General features: G+C 46.0%; 1 protein-coding gene across 4 annotated transcripts in view; it reads left to right on the forward strand.

Moving 5' to 3' along the window:
- Positions 1 to 17,342, forward strand: part of KLHL17 (kelch like family member 17) — a 135,997-nt gene that overhangs the window by 57,606 nt on the left and 61,049 nt on the right. For 2 of the 4 annotated variants that reach the window (XM_077458082.1, XM_077458085.1), the window contains 3 exons: positions 11,350 to 11,611; positions 13,030 to 13,122; positions 16,614 to 16,735. In XM_077458082.1, coding sequence (XP_077314208.1) covers positions 11,350 to 11,611; positions 13,030 to 13,122; positions 16,614 to 16,735 — 477 coding nt within the window. The remainder of the gene's footprint in view (positions 1 to 11,349; positions 11,612 to 13,029; positions 13,123 to 16,613; positions 16,736 to 17,342) is intronic. The other 2 variants (XM_077458083.1, XM_077458084.1) reach the window with 2 other exon arrangements.

The following is a 17,342-nucleotide window of genomic DNA, read 5'->3' on the forward strand; positions in this document are numbered from 1 at the left end:
GGGGATGGGGTGGAACAGTCTGGAGGGGGGGATGGGGTGGAACAGTCGGGGGGTGGGGTGGGGTGGAACAGTCTGGGGGGGGGATGGGGTGGAACAGTCTGGGGGGTGTGGTAGAACAGTCTGGAGGGGGGGGTGGTGGCACTGGAGGGGGGGTGGTGGGCTGGTGGCACTGGAGGACAGGGGGATGGGGTGGAACAGTCTGGAGGAGGGGATGGGGTGGAACAGTCTGGAGGGGGGGATGGGGTGGAACAGTCTGGAGGGGGGGATGGGGTGGAACAGTCTGGAGGGGGGGATGGGGTGGAACAGTCTGGAGGGGGGGATGGGGTGGGACAGTCGGGGGGGTGGGGTGGGGTGGAACAGTCTGGGGGGGGGGATGGGGTGGAACAGTCTGGGGGGTGTGGTAGAACAGTCTGGAGGGGTGGTGGTGGCACTGGAGGGGGGTGGTGGGCTGGTGGCACTATGGTGGCACTGGAGGGGTGGTGGTGGCATTGGAGGGAGGGGTGGCACTGGAGGGGCGGTGGTGGCAGTCTGGAGTGGAAGTGGTGGAACAGTCCGGAGGGGGGTGGTGGAACAGTCTGGAGGGGTGGTGATGGCACTGGAGGGCGGGTGGCACAGTCTGGAGGGGTGGTGGTGGCACTGGAGAGGGGGTGGTGGGCTGGTGGCACTGGAGAGGGGGTGGTGGAACTGGAGGGGTGGTGGTGGCACAGTCTGGAGGGGGATGGGGTGGAACAGTCTGGAGGGGGATGGGGTGGAACAGTCGGGGGGGGGGGGGATGGGGTGGAACAGCCTGGGGGGGATGGGGTGGAACAGTCTGGGGGGGTGGGGTGGAACAGTTTGGGGGGGGGGGATGTGGTGGAACAGTCTGGAGGGAAATGGGGTGGAACAGTCTGGGGGGGTGGAACAGTCTGGGGGGGGGATGGGGTGGAACAGTCTGGAGGGGGATGGGGTGGAACAGTCTGGGGGGGGATGGGGTGGAACAGTCTGGGGGGGATGGGGTGGAACAGTCTGGGGGGGGGTGGTGGTGGCACTGGAGGGGGGGTGGTGGGCTGCTGGCACTGGAGGGCAGGGGGTGGCACAGTCTGGAGGGGCGATGGTGGGCTGGTGGCACTGGAGGGCAGGTGGTGGCACTGGAGGGGGGTGGCAGGCTGGCACAATCTGGAGGGGGGATGGCGACTTACCGCCAATCAATCGATGATGATCGATTCCCCCTCCTCAGAATCCTGCAGAGTGATGCTGATCAAGTGATCAAGTCCTGCATGAAGCGTGCCTCCGTTCCAACTTCCTACAAGAAAGCCTTGCTTCAGAGAGCTCCTCCCCCGCCTTCACTGAATTGTCTGTTCCCTTTCAGTCGCTCTGGATAGGCGGGGGCGGAGCCAAATGAGCAATTCTCTCACGCTTTCTCTCACGCTGGTGAAGGAAGCCCCCCCCCCCTCACCACGGCATGACAAGCGAAAATGAATAACAGCACACGCACACCCCCGGCCGGACAGTCAGGTGGGCCCCTCGGGCGGCGGGCGGGCTGCCGGTGGGCCCCCTGAAGTGGCAGAGAATTACAGGGCCCAGTCGCACTTGCGACTGTTGCGACCCTGATAATTCCGCCACTGTTTGTCACCATTCCACGAGCGAATGTTTGGGGGTTCTAAGTAATTTTCTAGCAATAAAACCTGATTTTAACTTGTAAACAACAAGTTTGAAAAACGGGCCTGGTCCTTAACCACTTGCTTACTGGGCACTTAAACACCTTCCTGCCCAGACCAATTTTCAGCTTTCGGTGCTCTCGCACTTTGAATGACAATTACTCAGTCATGCAACACTGTACCCAAATGAATTTTTTGTCCTTTTTTTCCCACAAATGGAGCTTTCTTTTGGTGGTATTTGATCACCTCTGGGGTTTTTATTTTTTGCGCTATAAATGAAAAAAGACCGAAAATTTTGAAAAAAAACGCATATTTCTTTGTTTCTGTGACAGAATTATGCAAATTATTAATTTTTCTTCATAAATTTTGGTCACAATTTATACTGCTACATATCTTTGGTAAAAATAACCCAAATTAGTGGATATTATTTGGTCTTTGTGAAAGTTATAGAGTCTACAAGCTGTGGTGCGAATCACACAAAATTGATCACATCTGATGTACTGGTGGACTATCTCGCTTCTTGTGACCCGAACAAGTCAGGAAAGTACAAATACCCCCCAAATGACCCCTTTTTGGAAAGTAGACATTCCAAGGTATTTAGTAAGAGGCATAGTGAGCTTTTTGATGTTGTCATTTTTTTCCCACAATTCTTTGCAAAATTAAGATTTTTCATTTTTTTTTTCTCCACAAAATTGTCATTGTAATAGGTTATTTCTCTCACATGGCATGTGTATACCACAAATGACACCCCCCAAAAAATTCTGCTACTCCTCCTGAGTATTACAATACCACATGTGTGTGACTTTTTCACAGCCTGGCCACATAGAGAGGCCCAACATGCAGGGAGCGCCATCATGTGTTCTAGGAACATAAATTACACATCTAACTTGTTGACTATTTATTACACTTTTGAAGCACCAGGACAATGACACGTGACACTGATACGTGGCAATGATGACACTTATATGTGGTACTGATGACACGTGGCACTGATGACAGATGGCACTAATATGTGGCACTGATGACAGATGGCACTTATACGTGGCACTGATGACACGTGGCACTTATACGTGGCACTGATGACAGATGGCACTAATACGTGGCACTAATACGCGCCACCGATGACAGATGGCACTAATACATGGCACCGATGACGCGTGACACTGATGACAGATGGCACTGATAAGTGGCATTGATGACATGTGACACTGACAACAGATGGCACGTGACACTGACAGGTGGCACTGATGACAAATGGCACTGATACGTGGCACTGATGACAGATGGCACTAATACGTGGCACTGATGACAGATGGCACTAATACGTGGCACTGATGACAGATGGCACTATGTGGCACTGATGACAGATGGCACTTATACGTGGCACTGGGGGCAGGTGGCACTGGGGGCAGGTGGCACTGGGGGCAGGTGGCACTGGGGTGGATGGCACTGGGGTGGATGGCACTGGGGGCAGGTAGCACTGGGGTGGATGGCACTGGGGGCAGGTAGCACTGGGGTGGATGGCACTGGGGCGGATGACACTGCTGGGGGAGGATGGCACTTTTTTTTTTTTTTTATCAACTCAAAGCAGAACGGCTGCCGCTGCAGCCGTTCATCTCTCCCCTCTCACACGCTGTCTCTGTGAGGAGGGAGAACGGCGCTGAGAGATGATCTCATATGTTTACATATGAGATCATCTCCCATTGGACACGCCGATCACGCTGTAAACGGCCGCTGTGATTGGCCGTTTACAGCGATCTGTGTTTGCCTGTCCCCGGGGGACACGGCGAACACAGAACTTCCGCGATGCGCGGCGGCGCGCATTGCGGAAGTAAACATTAGGACGTCCAGGGACGGCCACCCGGACGAAAGCGCCTGCTCTACGGCCGTCATTCAGCTATAGGGCGGGCGCGAGGTGGTTAAAGGGGTTGTAAACCCTCATGGTTTTGCACCTTAATGCAATGAATGGACACAGATGTGGGACTCGGGAGCGCGCCTATACAGATGTCCACCAAGGAGAGCGCTTCTCAAATGTGGACACTCAATGCAGGGAGGAGCCAGGAGTGCCGCTGAGGGACCCCAGAAGAGGTAGATCGGGGCCACTCTGTGCAAAACGAACTGCACAGTGGAGGTAAGTACGACATGTTTTGTTTAAAAACAAAAAACAAAGAGTTTACAACCCCTTTTAAGTGGTTAAGCGACCCTCTTACTGTGCCCTACCAAGCAAGGGTTTTGTGCATCTTCTCTTCAAGGGTTTGACACACTTTTGCTCACAAGCTTGAGTGGGGTGCTATACACACTACTAATACTGCGTGTTTATTTAGTCTGCTTCAAGCTAACAATACAAGGACATCTGAATTGATGGAAGACCTGCAGGTGCAAAAAATGGAATGGCTCCCAGCCCAATAAAGCCTGGCCATAAAACCCTTGCAACCATGGTATAAAATTAGAGTCATTACACACTATACCTGTGAATGTGAAGGCATTCTGAGGGCCTGTCCTGAGAAAGGAGGTCATTTAGAAGCATTACCGTGCACAATAATAGTGTGAGGTCTACTAAAACTAACTGCAAACATTCAAATGTGTCTAATTTCTGTAATGGTGTTCAAAATTCTTCATTTCTGAACAGAAAATAACAGATATTTAGCTTTTTGTGTAGTATTGGAAGCAGCCATTTTAGGCTAAAAGAGGTACAGTACCCTCTAGTGTGTTAGTGTAGGTCTCGTAGTGTAGGTAAATGTATTTAGCTCTGGGCTAAGCCTGAGATGTGAATCCTGGGTCAGGGTTCAATGAGTCGGGGCTGGATGACTCATCCTGACAGCTCCTCTGGTGTCACCCCCTTGTCTAGAAGGTTACTGGGTGGAGGTTAGGGGAGCTTTTTGGAATATTTGAGGGGCTCAGCCAATCCCCAGTAAAGCTGGCAGGGGGCAGGCTCACCTAAATGGGCATGAGCCATGCCAGCAGGGGCAATCGGGTGAAAGATGGCGATTTAGTGCTGTTGGTGGTCCTCTGGGGTACCCCCTAGTTTGGGAGGGGTGAGAGCTTGGGCCGGGGGCTCAGGTGCTGGAAGGATCCTGCCACAACACATGGAGGAAGCCCTTCCTGGAAGCACAGGAGCACGTGGAGGACCGCGTGAGAAGAGCAGCACTACTGGGGTAGACTGTGCTAAGGCAGATGTCCCTGAAGATGTTAAAGTGTTGCTGAAGTCAAGTGGGCATCCCATAATTTTCTATCCCCATCCAAGTGATTAACGCTTCGGGGGTGTGATACAGAGGCTTGGTGGTTACAGTTGCCTGTGTGTTTTTTTTTTGTTTTTTTTTGTTTTTGTTTTTTTATATAATAGCCACTGCACTGGAGTGCCTGAGAAAATATATTGCCCTATACCACAGTTCTAATACATTTCTGGAATGCAAACCTATGTCTAGAGAAGTTTTCAGTGTCCCTTTACTCTAGATCAGTGATGGTGAACCTTGGCATCCCAGATGTTTTGTAACTACATTTCCCATGATGCTTAACTACACTGCAGAGTGCTGAGCATCATGGGAAATGTAGTTCCAAAACATTTGGGGGTGTCGAGGTTCCCCATCACTGCTCTAGATCAAGGTCTCCAAACTGCAGCCCGGGAGCCAGATGCGGCCTTTTGCTTGCCTATCTGGCCCTTGGGCCACTATTCCTCCAACTAAAACCAACAATGGGCCACAATTCCTCCCACTGACAACAAACAATGGGGCATATTTCTTCCCATTAATGCCAATGAAGGGGCACTTTTCCTCCTTATAGTGACCACAGGCACTACAGTATGGTGTCTGTTTGTTTTGTTTTTTTCTCCTTCTGACCAACGAGACATTCTCTACTCCTACTGGCCACAACGTGGCCCCTTGAAGTCTAAAGCAGTGGTCATCTACCCTGTCCTTAGGGCCCACTAACAGGCCAGGTTTTATGTATTACCTTGGGGGAGATGCAGACTAGAATACTGCAATCACTGAGCAGAAAATGAGATCACCTGTCATGTATTTCAGTTATCTTGCAAACCTGGCCTGTCAGTGGGCCCTGAGGACGGGGTTGATGACCACTGGTCTAAAGGAGAGTAAATTGAGAGTTTGGAAACCCCTGCTCTAGATGAGGGTTTTTGTTTCTTTGTCCAAAGCGCAATATAGCCATGACCCATTAATTGTCCATTTATCACTGCAGCAGTGCTCCGAATCCATAGAACTGCCCCCATGTACTTTATGGTAATAGCGATCTGCTTGTCACGTCATAAAAATGCATGTCAAGTATAACAACTCTCCCCTGCCCTTATGTTCTTACTATGAGCCCTACGCATTTCTCGTCTTTTTGTGGCGGGGGCTCTAGTCACAGCTTCATACTGTGATTACAAATGTGTAGAAATTGCTTCTTCAAGAGTATCTATTTTTACCAGCACTAATCAGCAGCATGTAGGTGTGCAGAGCAGGATGCGGTTGCAGGCGAAGGCACAGAACATTCAGTGATGAATCGTTAAAAGCTACAGGGTGACATTCTCCTGCTGCTTTTATATTTTTTATTTTTTCTACTCGCTCTGTTATTTACATCTTTTAGTCATGACTTTATGCCGTCATTTAATGAGCCGTGGGTTTCTCCCAAGTGCCTTACGATAGTGGAGGTCATGTAGGGGATCGGAGAGGGAATGAATGTAATGACATGGAATTCAGAACATTGTAGTATGATTTGAAAAACCTTGAATTTTATAGAAAATACAAATGATGCATTTGAAATACAATACTAGGAAAAAAAAAAAGTTAAAGGTGAAGTTTGGTATATATGTCGTCATATTGTAGGGGATTCCACTCCAGTGTAGTGCATCCCATTGAGTTCAGTCCATGCCGGAAATACTGTACTTCCCTCCTCTGTGCAGTTGGCTTTGCACAGAGCAGCCTGGATTCTCCACTTCTCGGGGTCCCTCTTTGCTGCTCCTGGCCCCTCCCTCCTATCGAGTGCCCCCACAGTCAGCAACTTCCTATGGGGTCACTGGAGCCATGTCACAGCTCCATGTGTCCCTTCAGACATGGAGCCCTGGCCTCACCCCCTCTCTCTCCCCTGATTGGCTGACTGACTTTGACAGCCAATGGCGCCGCTGTTGTGTCTCAGCCAATCAGGGTGTCCTGGGTGGTTTAGACATTCGTGCACATTGCTGGAAAGAGAGAGTTCTCAGGTAAGTAGTTAGGGGGGTGCTAGGGAGGGTGCTACACACAAGTTTTTTTTTTTTTGTTTGTTTTGTTTTTTATCTTAATGTATAGAATGCATTAAGGAAAAAAAAAAACCTTCTGCCTTTACAACTCCTTTAAAGTTCTCAAGCCTCCTGGCTTCCTCTTGCAGCACTGCTCTGGTCCTCAGCCTAGGCCTTTTGCATGGTCCTGCAGAGCAACTTACAGTACCTACTGTGCTCATGTGCAACCTCTGCACCTCACACAGCTCTCTGCACACTCTTGCCCTTAGGCTTAAAGTGGTTGTAAACCTCAGACATGAAATATGAACAAATCAAATTCCTTCTATAGTGTGTTCTTGTTTCAATTAAGAGCACTAAGTGTCGCTTTTGTCTGCTGCTTCATTACTCTGCTATCAGCATGAATCACCTCTGACCATTTTTCCTGACACTATTACAAAAATGGTGACAGGGGAGGGAGCTCCAGCTGATTGACAGCCTCCCTGTGTGCTGTGTGAAGGTGGGTGTCCCTTCCCCCCCAATCGTCTCCGAGTTCTCCACACTGATCTCTGCAGAGTTTAAAGGGGTTGTAAACCCTCGTGTTTTTTCACCATAATGCATCCTATGCATTAAGATGAGAAAACTTCTGAAAGTGACCGGCCCCCCAGCCTCCCGGTTTTACTCACCTGAGCCCGTTTGTTCCCTCGGTGGAGACACGCTCACCTTCTCTGCCCGGGGTTCTTGGCTCTTCATTGGATAGATTGATAGCAGCGCAGCCATTGGCTCCCACTGCTGTCAATCAAATCCAATGCCACGGGGGGTGGGGCCGAGTCCTGCATTCTGCGTCTATAGACTATGGACGGCTGCAGATAAATGGGTACAGCTTGTAGGAGGATTAGTTTCATCTCGTTGTATCACCTGAGGCCAGTCACGTCACTGGGTTATATGTAAAGGTGTACAACCACTTTAAGTCTTCTGTATGTTCCCTGACAAACTTCAGACAGTGCAGACACACACCTCTGGCTGCTCCCTTGCAGCCTCACAGACTCCAGAGGAGGGGTGGAGCCATGAACTACAGACAGGAGCCTGAGTATAAGGCATATACACCTGCTCACTCATCCTGCTGCTCTCTGGTAAGACCTGGACACAGGGGTAGATGCTTTTTCCCACCTAAAGCTCGTTGAAGCCCCTGGACTCCATACCCTGATCTGCGAATTACAAAACCTGTAAAAATAATAAAAGCTTTGTTTTCTCCACATCTAACTGGAGCCCCTCACTCTGAATTTGTGACAACCCTATGTTGTCTTCAAGCCTCCTAATACAGTGGCAGGGTCTCACACTGTCACAACAGTATATACTGTGTGTATATATATATATATATATATATATATATATATATATATATATATATATATATATATATATATATATATATATATATATATATATATATATATATATATATATATATATATATATATATATATATATATATATAATTTTTTTTTTTTTTTTTTTTTTTTTTGGGCTATAGCAACAAACTCATTCATTTTGTATATCGGCATGTTTCCCATTACCTGCAGGTGGCTGTTTTTGCTAAAAATGATCCTCGCAGTATGTCCTGCACAGCCGCTGGATACTTCCTGAGAAGCTGCCTTCCGGCACTATGAAGGTTGACAATAACAGACGCTACACAGAAAAGTCATACCACTTGCTTGCCCGCCCTATTTACCATTTACAAAACTCATTATACTACACTCCCACAATACATTGTGTTGTGATGATAGTGATATGAGAGATTTATTAAATTGGGCCTTATGCACACGCTGAGGTTTAGGACATTACTGATCCACGTATGTCTGAAATGTAGACTGCTTGCGCTCCGGTCATTTATCCTTGGGCGCATACTGCCCTCCACATTAATATCGTTCGGTGCACTGTCCGGCCCCAACAGCTGTGAGCTTCTCATAGTTTTACAGAATGTACGGCAGTGTGCCTGTGACTTCTAGCAGCACCTAAATGCCGGAGTCCTCTGGACTAAGGATGAGCTCCAGCGTGTTCGCACAGCCCACGTGCAGAGCCCGCCAGGAAGTCGGCGCTGCGCTAATCACAGGCAGTGAGACATTTCCCGTTCTCTGCATCTGTGCATCGGGACAACGTCTCACTGCCTGTGATTAGCGCAGCGCAGTGCCGACTTCCTGCACGTGGGCTGTGCGAACACGCTGGAGCTCATCCTTACTCTGGACCTGTGCTAAACGCCCAGTGTGCATAAGGCCCTAATAAGAGAGATTTTCCCTCACTTCTTGTCCCAGGAATATTACATCTTTTCTTTATTGTCCCTCCTCCCTTTTTTTTTTTTTTTTTTTTGGCCAGACGGAAAGTGGGGACAAGAAGGCCTTGCTCAGTCTTGGCTCTAACTCCTCCCAAAGGTGTTTTATCCGGTTTGAGGCCAGTCAAGTTCCTTCACCCCAAACTTGTTCATTCATATCTTTATTGACCTCTATTTGTGCGCTGGTTCAAAGCATTTGGTGGAGGGGGATTATGGTGTGGTCTTCTTTTTATTTTTTTTTATTTTTTTAGGGGTTGGGCTTGGCCCCTTAGTTCTGGGGAACTTTTAAGGAATTGGCATACCAAGACATTTTGGACAATTTTCATTCCACTTTGTGGAAACAGTTTGGGGATGGCCCCTTGTTACAACATGATTGTGCACAAATAAGGTCCATAAAGACATGAATGAGTGAGTTTGGGGTGGAGGAACTTGACTGGCCTGACCTCAAACCCGATTTAACTCCTTTTGGGATGAGTTGGCGCGGAGACTGCGAGCCAGGCCTTCTCGTCTACGTCGGTGCCTAACCTCAAATGCGCTTCTGGAAGAACGGTCAAACATTCCTATAGACACACTCTTAAACCTTGTGGACGGCCTTCCCAGAAGAGTTAAAGCTGTTATAGCTGCAAAGGATGGGCCAACTCAGTATTGAACCCTATGGACTAAGACTGGGATGCCATTAAAGTTCATGTGCGTGTAAAGGCAGGAGTCCCAATACCTTTGATAATCTAGTGTATGTGAGTGCAATTCTTTGCTAAATAAACATACCAGAAGATATTTTGCTCTATGAGGATTGTCTGTATATTTGCCTTCACCTGAGTGTGTGCTGCTGAAGATCAAACGTGGCTGTTTGGTGAGCTGTGTTTACTGGCCATCCTAAGATATATATGGAGAGACGCTATTGACTCTTTAATATTTCGGCCTAAACTTATTGTTGACCGCTCCTGAATAAGGGGGTCATCAGGGTCTGTTAAGCCTGCATTTTGTCACTACCTCTGGTGACGGTGGATACTTTTGGCACCCTTTGAGGAAGAAGCAAGTTTATTTGTTGTGCACAATTTTGGGCATCTCCTTCATTGGTTCTTGATTCGTTGGGATTATTTTTGGACATTTAATTTTCATATATTATTTACTTATTTATTGGGACACTGTCATTTTATTTATGCATTGTTCTATGGATTTAATTTGAATGTTTAACGCTTATTTATGCGCATTTCTTTAACACAGAACAGTATATTCTTGTTTTTGACACTGGGAAGGGATATCTCCTCTTTGTGTTTGCAGGATTGTGTTCTGTTTTTTTGTTTTGGTTATCAGCACATTTTACGCAGTTTTCAGCATTTCTTTTATCATATTATGCATGGTCACTGAGTTGACGTGTCTGCTATACATCTTTTTATATGCAGACCTTGACCAATTTGCTTTGACTCTAGGAACCTGCTAAAGAAGTTAGAAGCCAGTTTTTTTCCCTTTAGCGTAGCCTGGGTTGTCAGCGCCCTGGGCAAGGCAAGTCACTTCTGCCCCCTAACTCCCCCCTTTAACTTAGAGCAGAGTGGCAGCCAATAACCTCAATATAACATCAGGGTAATAGGTTGGCAGGAAGAATAACAAAAACCTGATATAGCTGGAAACTCCTTTTATTATGCTTATTGCCCTCTCAGCAATTTTCACAAATCCCAATCCCCCCCAACCAGTATGTGAAGAAGAAACAAACTTGAGCTCTGCTTTGGGTAAGCAGCAGAGCTAAAGATTGTTTGTTTTTCAATTTTAAGGGGTATCTCCACCTTCACACCAAAAAACAAAAACATTACACCCCTCCAAACAGCCTCCTCACTGTTGCTGTCCCCTGTCTTGTGTAACGTTATCTGCCCGCCGGTGTTCATCTTCGTACGTTCGAAACATGCATACACAGCCCTGGAAGCTGTGTAGAAGCATTATCTTCACAAGGGCTCCTGGCCATTGGTTAGCATGGTCATGTGACAGTGCTGACCAGTGCGTCTCTTCTTTTGTCTCGGAAGAAAGAACAGACTCTCATTAGTCAACGCTGTCACATGACCAAGAGATAAAAAATGTGAGAGCGGTATTTTCTAAAGAAAAAAAAACACTGCAATAGTTTGATATAAAGTACTTAAGCAAACAAAATGTCATCCAATTATAGCTAATATCTTGGCCTTCTATAATTCTTTTTATTCTGTGTTTTACAGCTTCAACGAGTGAAGCCAGCGAAGGAGAAATCAGGAGACCAGTCCCCAGCCATGGAAGGGGCGGTGCAGCTTCTGACTCGGGAGGGCCACAGCATCTCCCACAATTCAAAACGGCACTACCATGATGCCTTTGTTTGCATGAACAGAATGCGCCAGAGAGGACTCCTGTGTGACATTGTGCTCCATGTGGGGACCAAAGAGATCAAGGGTCACAAAGTCGTGCTTGCCTCCTGTAGCCCCTACTTCCATGCTATGTTTACAAGTAAGTACTTTTCATGTGCATTTCAGTTTTGCCGTGCCATAGTTAATATGAGCTCTAGAAGCCATTGCTCTGATACTGAAAATGATCTGCCAGCAAATGTTTGTGAGCTATCCATAGACTTCAGATGACAGTCATCCAATTCTGAGCCTGTTTTGTGGAAATACACCCAAAAAGAGAGTAAAGACTAGCCACTGGCATTGCTTGTGGTTTCCTTGAAGCTGATTTATTTAATGTTTTTACATTTATTAACTTACCATGCCTTGTTCTGCACGGTGTCTTAGTGTGAAGGCGAGTATTTTGGTAGAGGAGCAAGAGTTTGCTTCCTGATATCAGAGCTTTCCTCATGCTAATCGGTGATCTCTACTGTAATGGGGCAGTGATTAAGTAGAAGCAGGAGGGGTGCAAAAGACACAGAGCCACAGAATAATTTTAATTAGTGACAGGGAGATCTTTGCACTGTAGGCCCTCAGGTACATCTTCCTCCCCAGCATGGAGAACAGTGAGCAGCATAATAGTGACAATAAAAGATAAACATGAAACATCCATGCTCATATCTGCTGCTGACACTATTCCCAGATACTCGGCACAACAGATATAGGTATATAACAAGTGCAGTGCTTACAAACCCAAAACTAAAATAATGAAAATAAGTTATACAGGCATGTACAGCAGAAAATACACTAGGACAGACTGAAAGAAAGTCTCACAAGCCGTGATGAGAAAATAGAATGAGCTCCTCAGGCTGTCACCATCAAACACTTGTAAGGTCTCCCAGGTGTCGTTGATCACATACAAGGTTTACCAGATAATGTGATCCCCTGTATAAGATTGGTCACATGATCATAATGAAATTCCCCCTGGGAAAGTGCACTCTCTCCAAATATCCTACTCTCCTACGGTATCATTTGTCACCATATACATCAACAACTTGCAGGGAACCACTGCACCACTGGGAATTGGCTCAGCAGGACCCATACACATATGAAAAAAGAGCCACTGCACATGGAGTAAAACCACCAAAAAAAATGGATTTATTAAGTCTAAGCACTTACAAGGTCCAAAAGTAAAAGGGCATATTACATGGTACATCAACATGGAATTCCAGCTTCAAAGATGGCCTCTGTTACTTCCATGCTTGGAGCCAAATACACTCTTCTGAGCATGTGCGAAGGAACGGCAGCAGTCTTTGTATAGTGATGACATCACTAGATTTCACTACAGTGCCTTAGATGATCACACACAGCAGATATACAGCTATGAGGGTGAAGGCACAGGCTCACTTACATAAGAGCGCTATTTTTATGGAGAAATTCAAGGCAAAAGATAGAATAGGATAAAGTTTAGGAAAAATGATGTTTCCTATTGCATAGTTCAGCATACATTTATGGCACCTCTCTGACTTGCATGTGCTAATCAAGCAGCCGAAGATTCCAAACCTGGAAGAAAGACCGTGAGAAGATGGACCACTGGGAGCACTGACAGCTCAGCGCTGGAGAGGATCGTTTGTGCAGGTAAGTGTCCATAATTTGACAATATGCTGTGCATGCTAGCACATTATGTCTAACCCCCTCCTGCTCAAAGTAATTAAAGGAGAATTATGGGAATGCAAATAACAAACTTTCATGCTCACTCTATGCTGGAGCATCAGTCTGGTTCTGCAGGTGTCCTCTGATAGGTCTAAACCCGAGAATAGTCTTCCTTCCTCAAGCAGAGAGCAGTGACTGTCAGTGGAGCATCAGACTCTGCAGGGTGCTCAGTGGCTGGATCCTTTCAGAGCCTGGAGTGACTCTGTGACGTCAGCAGACAGCGGGCTGTATGCTGCTGTCGGCTGATTCTGGGTCACAAGAGAGCACAATTACAACTAGTGCACTCATAACAAAGAAGAGAAGTGTGTGCAAAAGAGCTTTAGCCATACTTCTCTTTTTTAAAGTGGATCTTCACCCAAAAGGGGAAGCTCAACTTGTTTTCCTCCTCTACACATCTGCTGTCACCTTTCGGGGGGGCGGGTACCTGGTTTTGACAGGTACCTGCTCAAACTTCCAGATGGGTTTGCCGCGGCGAACACAGAGGGAAGTTCGGCTCCACTCCTCCATCCCCTGCCACAAAATGAAGTGCGCTTCACAAATGCGCATTAGGGAGCGGGCTCTGATGCTCGCAAGGCTTCACTGCCGGTTTCCCTTAGCCGAGATACCGGTGGCAGCACCCAAGTGCCAATTAAAAAATCGACTCGGGTGAAGCCACCGCTGGATTCCTGGACAGGTAAGTTTCCTACTATTGAAAGTCAGCAGCTACAGTATTTATTTGTAGCTGCTGACTTTTTAAAATTTTATGAAGGAGAAAACTTACAAAGCCCTAGCATGCTCTCTTATGTTGTCACCCTGACATGTTGGCTTCTGGTGAAGACGGCTGTATAGGCAGCCATGTTGAGCACATTGTGCAGCTAAAGTTTGCAATCAGGAAATCTGCCCTGAGCAATGACATGTAGCCTTTGCTGAATTGTATAGGCAGGAAATGGCTGCAGAATATCAACCGCACTGTGGGCACAGATCCTTTGTTAGCAGTTGAGATTGAAGATTGGCATCACTGGCAACAAGACAGGTGAGTATAAGCTGTGTTCTCTTAGGCCTAATGTACATGGGATGCTGAGGCAACCTCTTCTGAATGATTTTTTTATTTTATTTTTTGACAGCTTGAAACCGGCATTTAAAAATGCCTGTTTAGCCGTGTTTGCATGCCGCATTTATTCGCATTTAGCCGCATTCGTGTCTAGGAGCCTTTATTTAAGATAACATCATAACACCCTCCCAAAGCACAAAAACCAGTATTATTTGACTATTTCAGCCATTCCGTGAGACCAGAGTGAGTAGCAGCATCTGAGAGAGCAGTGGTAATAATTATCAACATTGAAAGGGCTTGTTCATATAGGGATTGTTGGGCTCATAAGTTTATAAACTTGCATAGGTAAGCAAAGGCTGGGGGGGGGAGTGGGTTGGGGACAAATAGTGCAGTTTCCTCAAAGGTGGGGTAGTCTCCTAGGTAACCTGAGAGTCATGTTGGGGGGGGGGGGGGGGCGGCTGAGTAAACATTGGTATAAATGCCTGCTGATGTTGGAACTTAGAAAATATCAGACTTGGTGAAAACACTGATAAGGAAGGGTGGGTGTCCAAGATAACAGGTTGGGGTGAGGGGAAGAGACAGTCCTGTGAATCATTGTTGAAGCTACCTAGAAAACTTAACACGAGGGCAAAATGGAATTTAAAAAAGCCAGATAATAAACTTCATACAACAATGTTTGATCAAGTCGCGGGTCAAGCTCAATGGTGGGATCATCAATCTAACAACATATAGGTCAAATTCCAACCCTACTTTGGCTAACAGCTAGTGGTGTATTGGATTGGATCATGGGCTTATTAGGGATATATAAATGGTCTATGAAGCATTGCAAGTAATTGCAAGTTTTAAAAAAAAAACATTTTTTAGTGGTTTTTCATCGTTTGCTATCATTTTTAAGTTTTGTAGTGAAAAAAAAAATAGGGCACCTTTTTAAAAACGCTTCTAAATGAAAATGCGTCTAAACGTCGGTACCACGTTTGGCATCTGAAACGTCAGAAACTTCGGCATCTGAACTCGTTTTTTTGCCTTCAAAGAAAAACCTCTAAACGCAACTGCCTAAAAACGTCATTAAACGAACCTGTGTACATGTACACCATGGGTGCTCAACCTGTGGGTCTACAGCTGTTGCAGAACTACAAGTCCCAGCATGCCCCTGCCTTTGGGATTCATGCTTGCAACTTTCAGTGGCTTGCAATGCCTCATGGGACTAGGGGGTAGTTCTGCAACAGCTGTAGAGCCACAGGTTGAGCACCCATGACGTACATACGATAACATTGGATGAGTTCAGGGGCAGCTGAAAAAAGCAGCCAACTGCCTCTGAACGTCCGCTTACCAGCAGCAGTGTACATGAGGTCTTATTTTTGCAAGTCACCAAGCCAGTTTTTGCTTCATGAAAAGGTGGTATTATTTGGCATAACTTATTGAATGGAAATTGTAATTGTTACGTTAGGATGACACTTATGCAATCTAAAACATACCTAAGTAGTTATTAGTATAAGTTATTGGCATATTTGAATAACATTTATAAAGTAGTATTTTGAAGTGCTTTTTTCGGTTATTCTTCCATAGGCTAAATTATTATTACCATGATCTACAATGCTGAAGTTTGCAGTAACCTATTGCAACCGTTTGCTTGCTTAGAGCAGTCTGATGTAATCCTACCCCAAAAAAATATGAATTACCATTGGTTGATGGACCTATAACCTATGGCCAGGGCAGGACTTAGGGTGGTGGGGGCTTGAGTCACTTTCGGGCCCTACCTTCTATACATTACCATATTTATTGGCGTATAACACGCACCCCAAGTTTAGGAGGGAATTTTAAGGAAAAAACTTTTAGGAGGGAAGTTTAAGGAAAAAAAATACATTTTAAATGCCCATCAATGCAGCCTTATCAGTGTCCATCTGCAGCCTTGTCCATCCATCTGCAGCCTTGTCAGTGTCATTTGCAGCCTTGTCATTGCAGTCTTGAAGTTTAAAAATGGAGCCGCTCTCGGGTTCTCTCGGCGGCTCTTGGGTCCTCTTGCAGTCCCAAGAGTAGCCGAATGTACTCGGCTCAGCTCTCAGTCATGCCCAGTCAATGTGTTATGTCCATCATAGGGCGGGACTGTGAGCGGAGCCGAGCCCGCGGGGCCCCCTATTGGGTGGGGCCCATGGGCTTGAGCCCAGTCAAGCCTAATGGTAAGTCCGGCCCTGCCTATGGCGTTAATCACGTTGACGTCAATTCTGTCAGGCCCTGTTTGGCCTATCAATAATGTAAAGTGTTTAACTGCACATCTGTGGTCTGAGCAAATATACAGTATGCATTTTTATGTATTTGATATAATTGATGCCATGTACGACATGCAGACAATTTTTTTTTTTTTTTCTTTTATCTCAATTCTTAACAGATGAAATGAGCGAGAGTCGGCAGACTCATGTGACTTTGCATGACATTGACCCTCAAGCACTGGAGCAGCTTGTACAGTATGCTTATACAGCAGAGATTGTGGTTGGAGAAGGCAATGTGCAGGTATGTAACAATGGTATGCTAAACTCATGCTTTAAAGACTGTACATATACAAGCAAGTTGTGAACCCAGATATCCTGTTTCTGTTATTTGGTGCAGTATGTCTATATTTGATCAAGTTTTATGTTTGATTTGTCACATCCAGGCCCTGATAATAATCAACTGGGAAAATACCACAATATGGCCTTTAGATGGAACTGAGAATTGTATGAAATAAATTCTTCTTTCCTTTTGATTATACATTCCATTTAGTAGCCATAATGCTTTATTTTCCAATTCCACCCTGTTTTTTTATGAATAACTAACATTTGATCTATAGAAGAAATAGCCTGAGAACATCTGTTTCATTGGGTGAATACTTATGCCGTTTCTTTATATATACACCCCTAGATGTACCATTAAATACAGATAATGCAAGTACCTGAATTTTACTTGATGTCAGCCTCCTGACATCTTCTTCTGAATAGTAGAACTAAGGGAAGCATTAGAAGCCACTCAGATGTGGGCATGAGGAGGAGAGAACAGCTTTCTGAGCTTATCAGTCTAGAGTTTTTCACTGTCCAATAAGCAGATTGTTACCTAGAGTTGTGCAAATAGATTGACAGAAATA

Source organism: Lithobates pipiens, unplaced genomic scaffold, assembly GCF_037356315.1.
Source record: "Lithobates pipiens isolate NorthernLeopardFrog02 unplaced genomic scaffold, aLitPip1_a1.2 Scaffold_27, whole genome shotgun sequence".
NCBI classification, from domain to species: domain Eukaryota; kingdom Metazoa; phylum Chordata; class Amphibia; order Anura; family Ranidae; genus Lithobates; species Lithobates pipiens.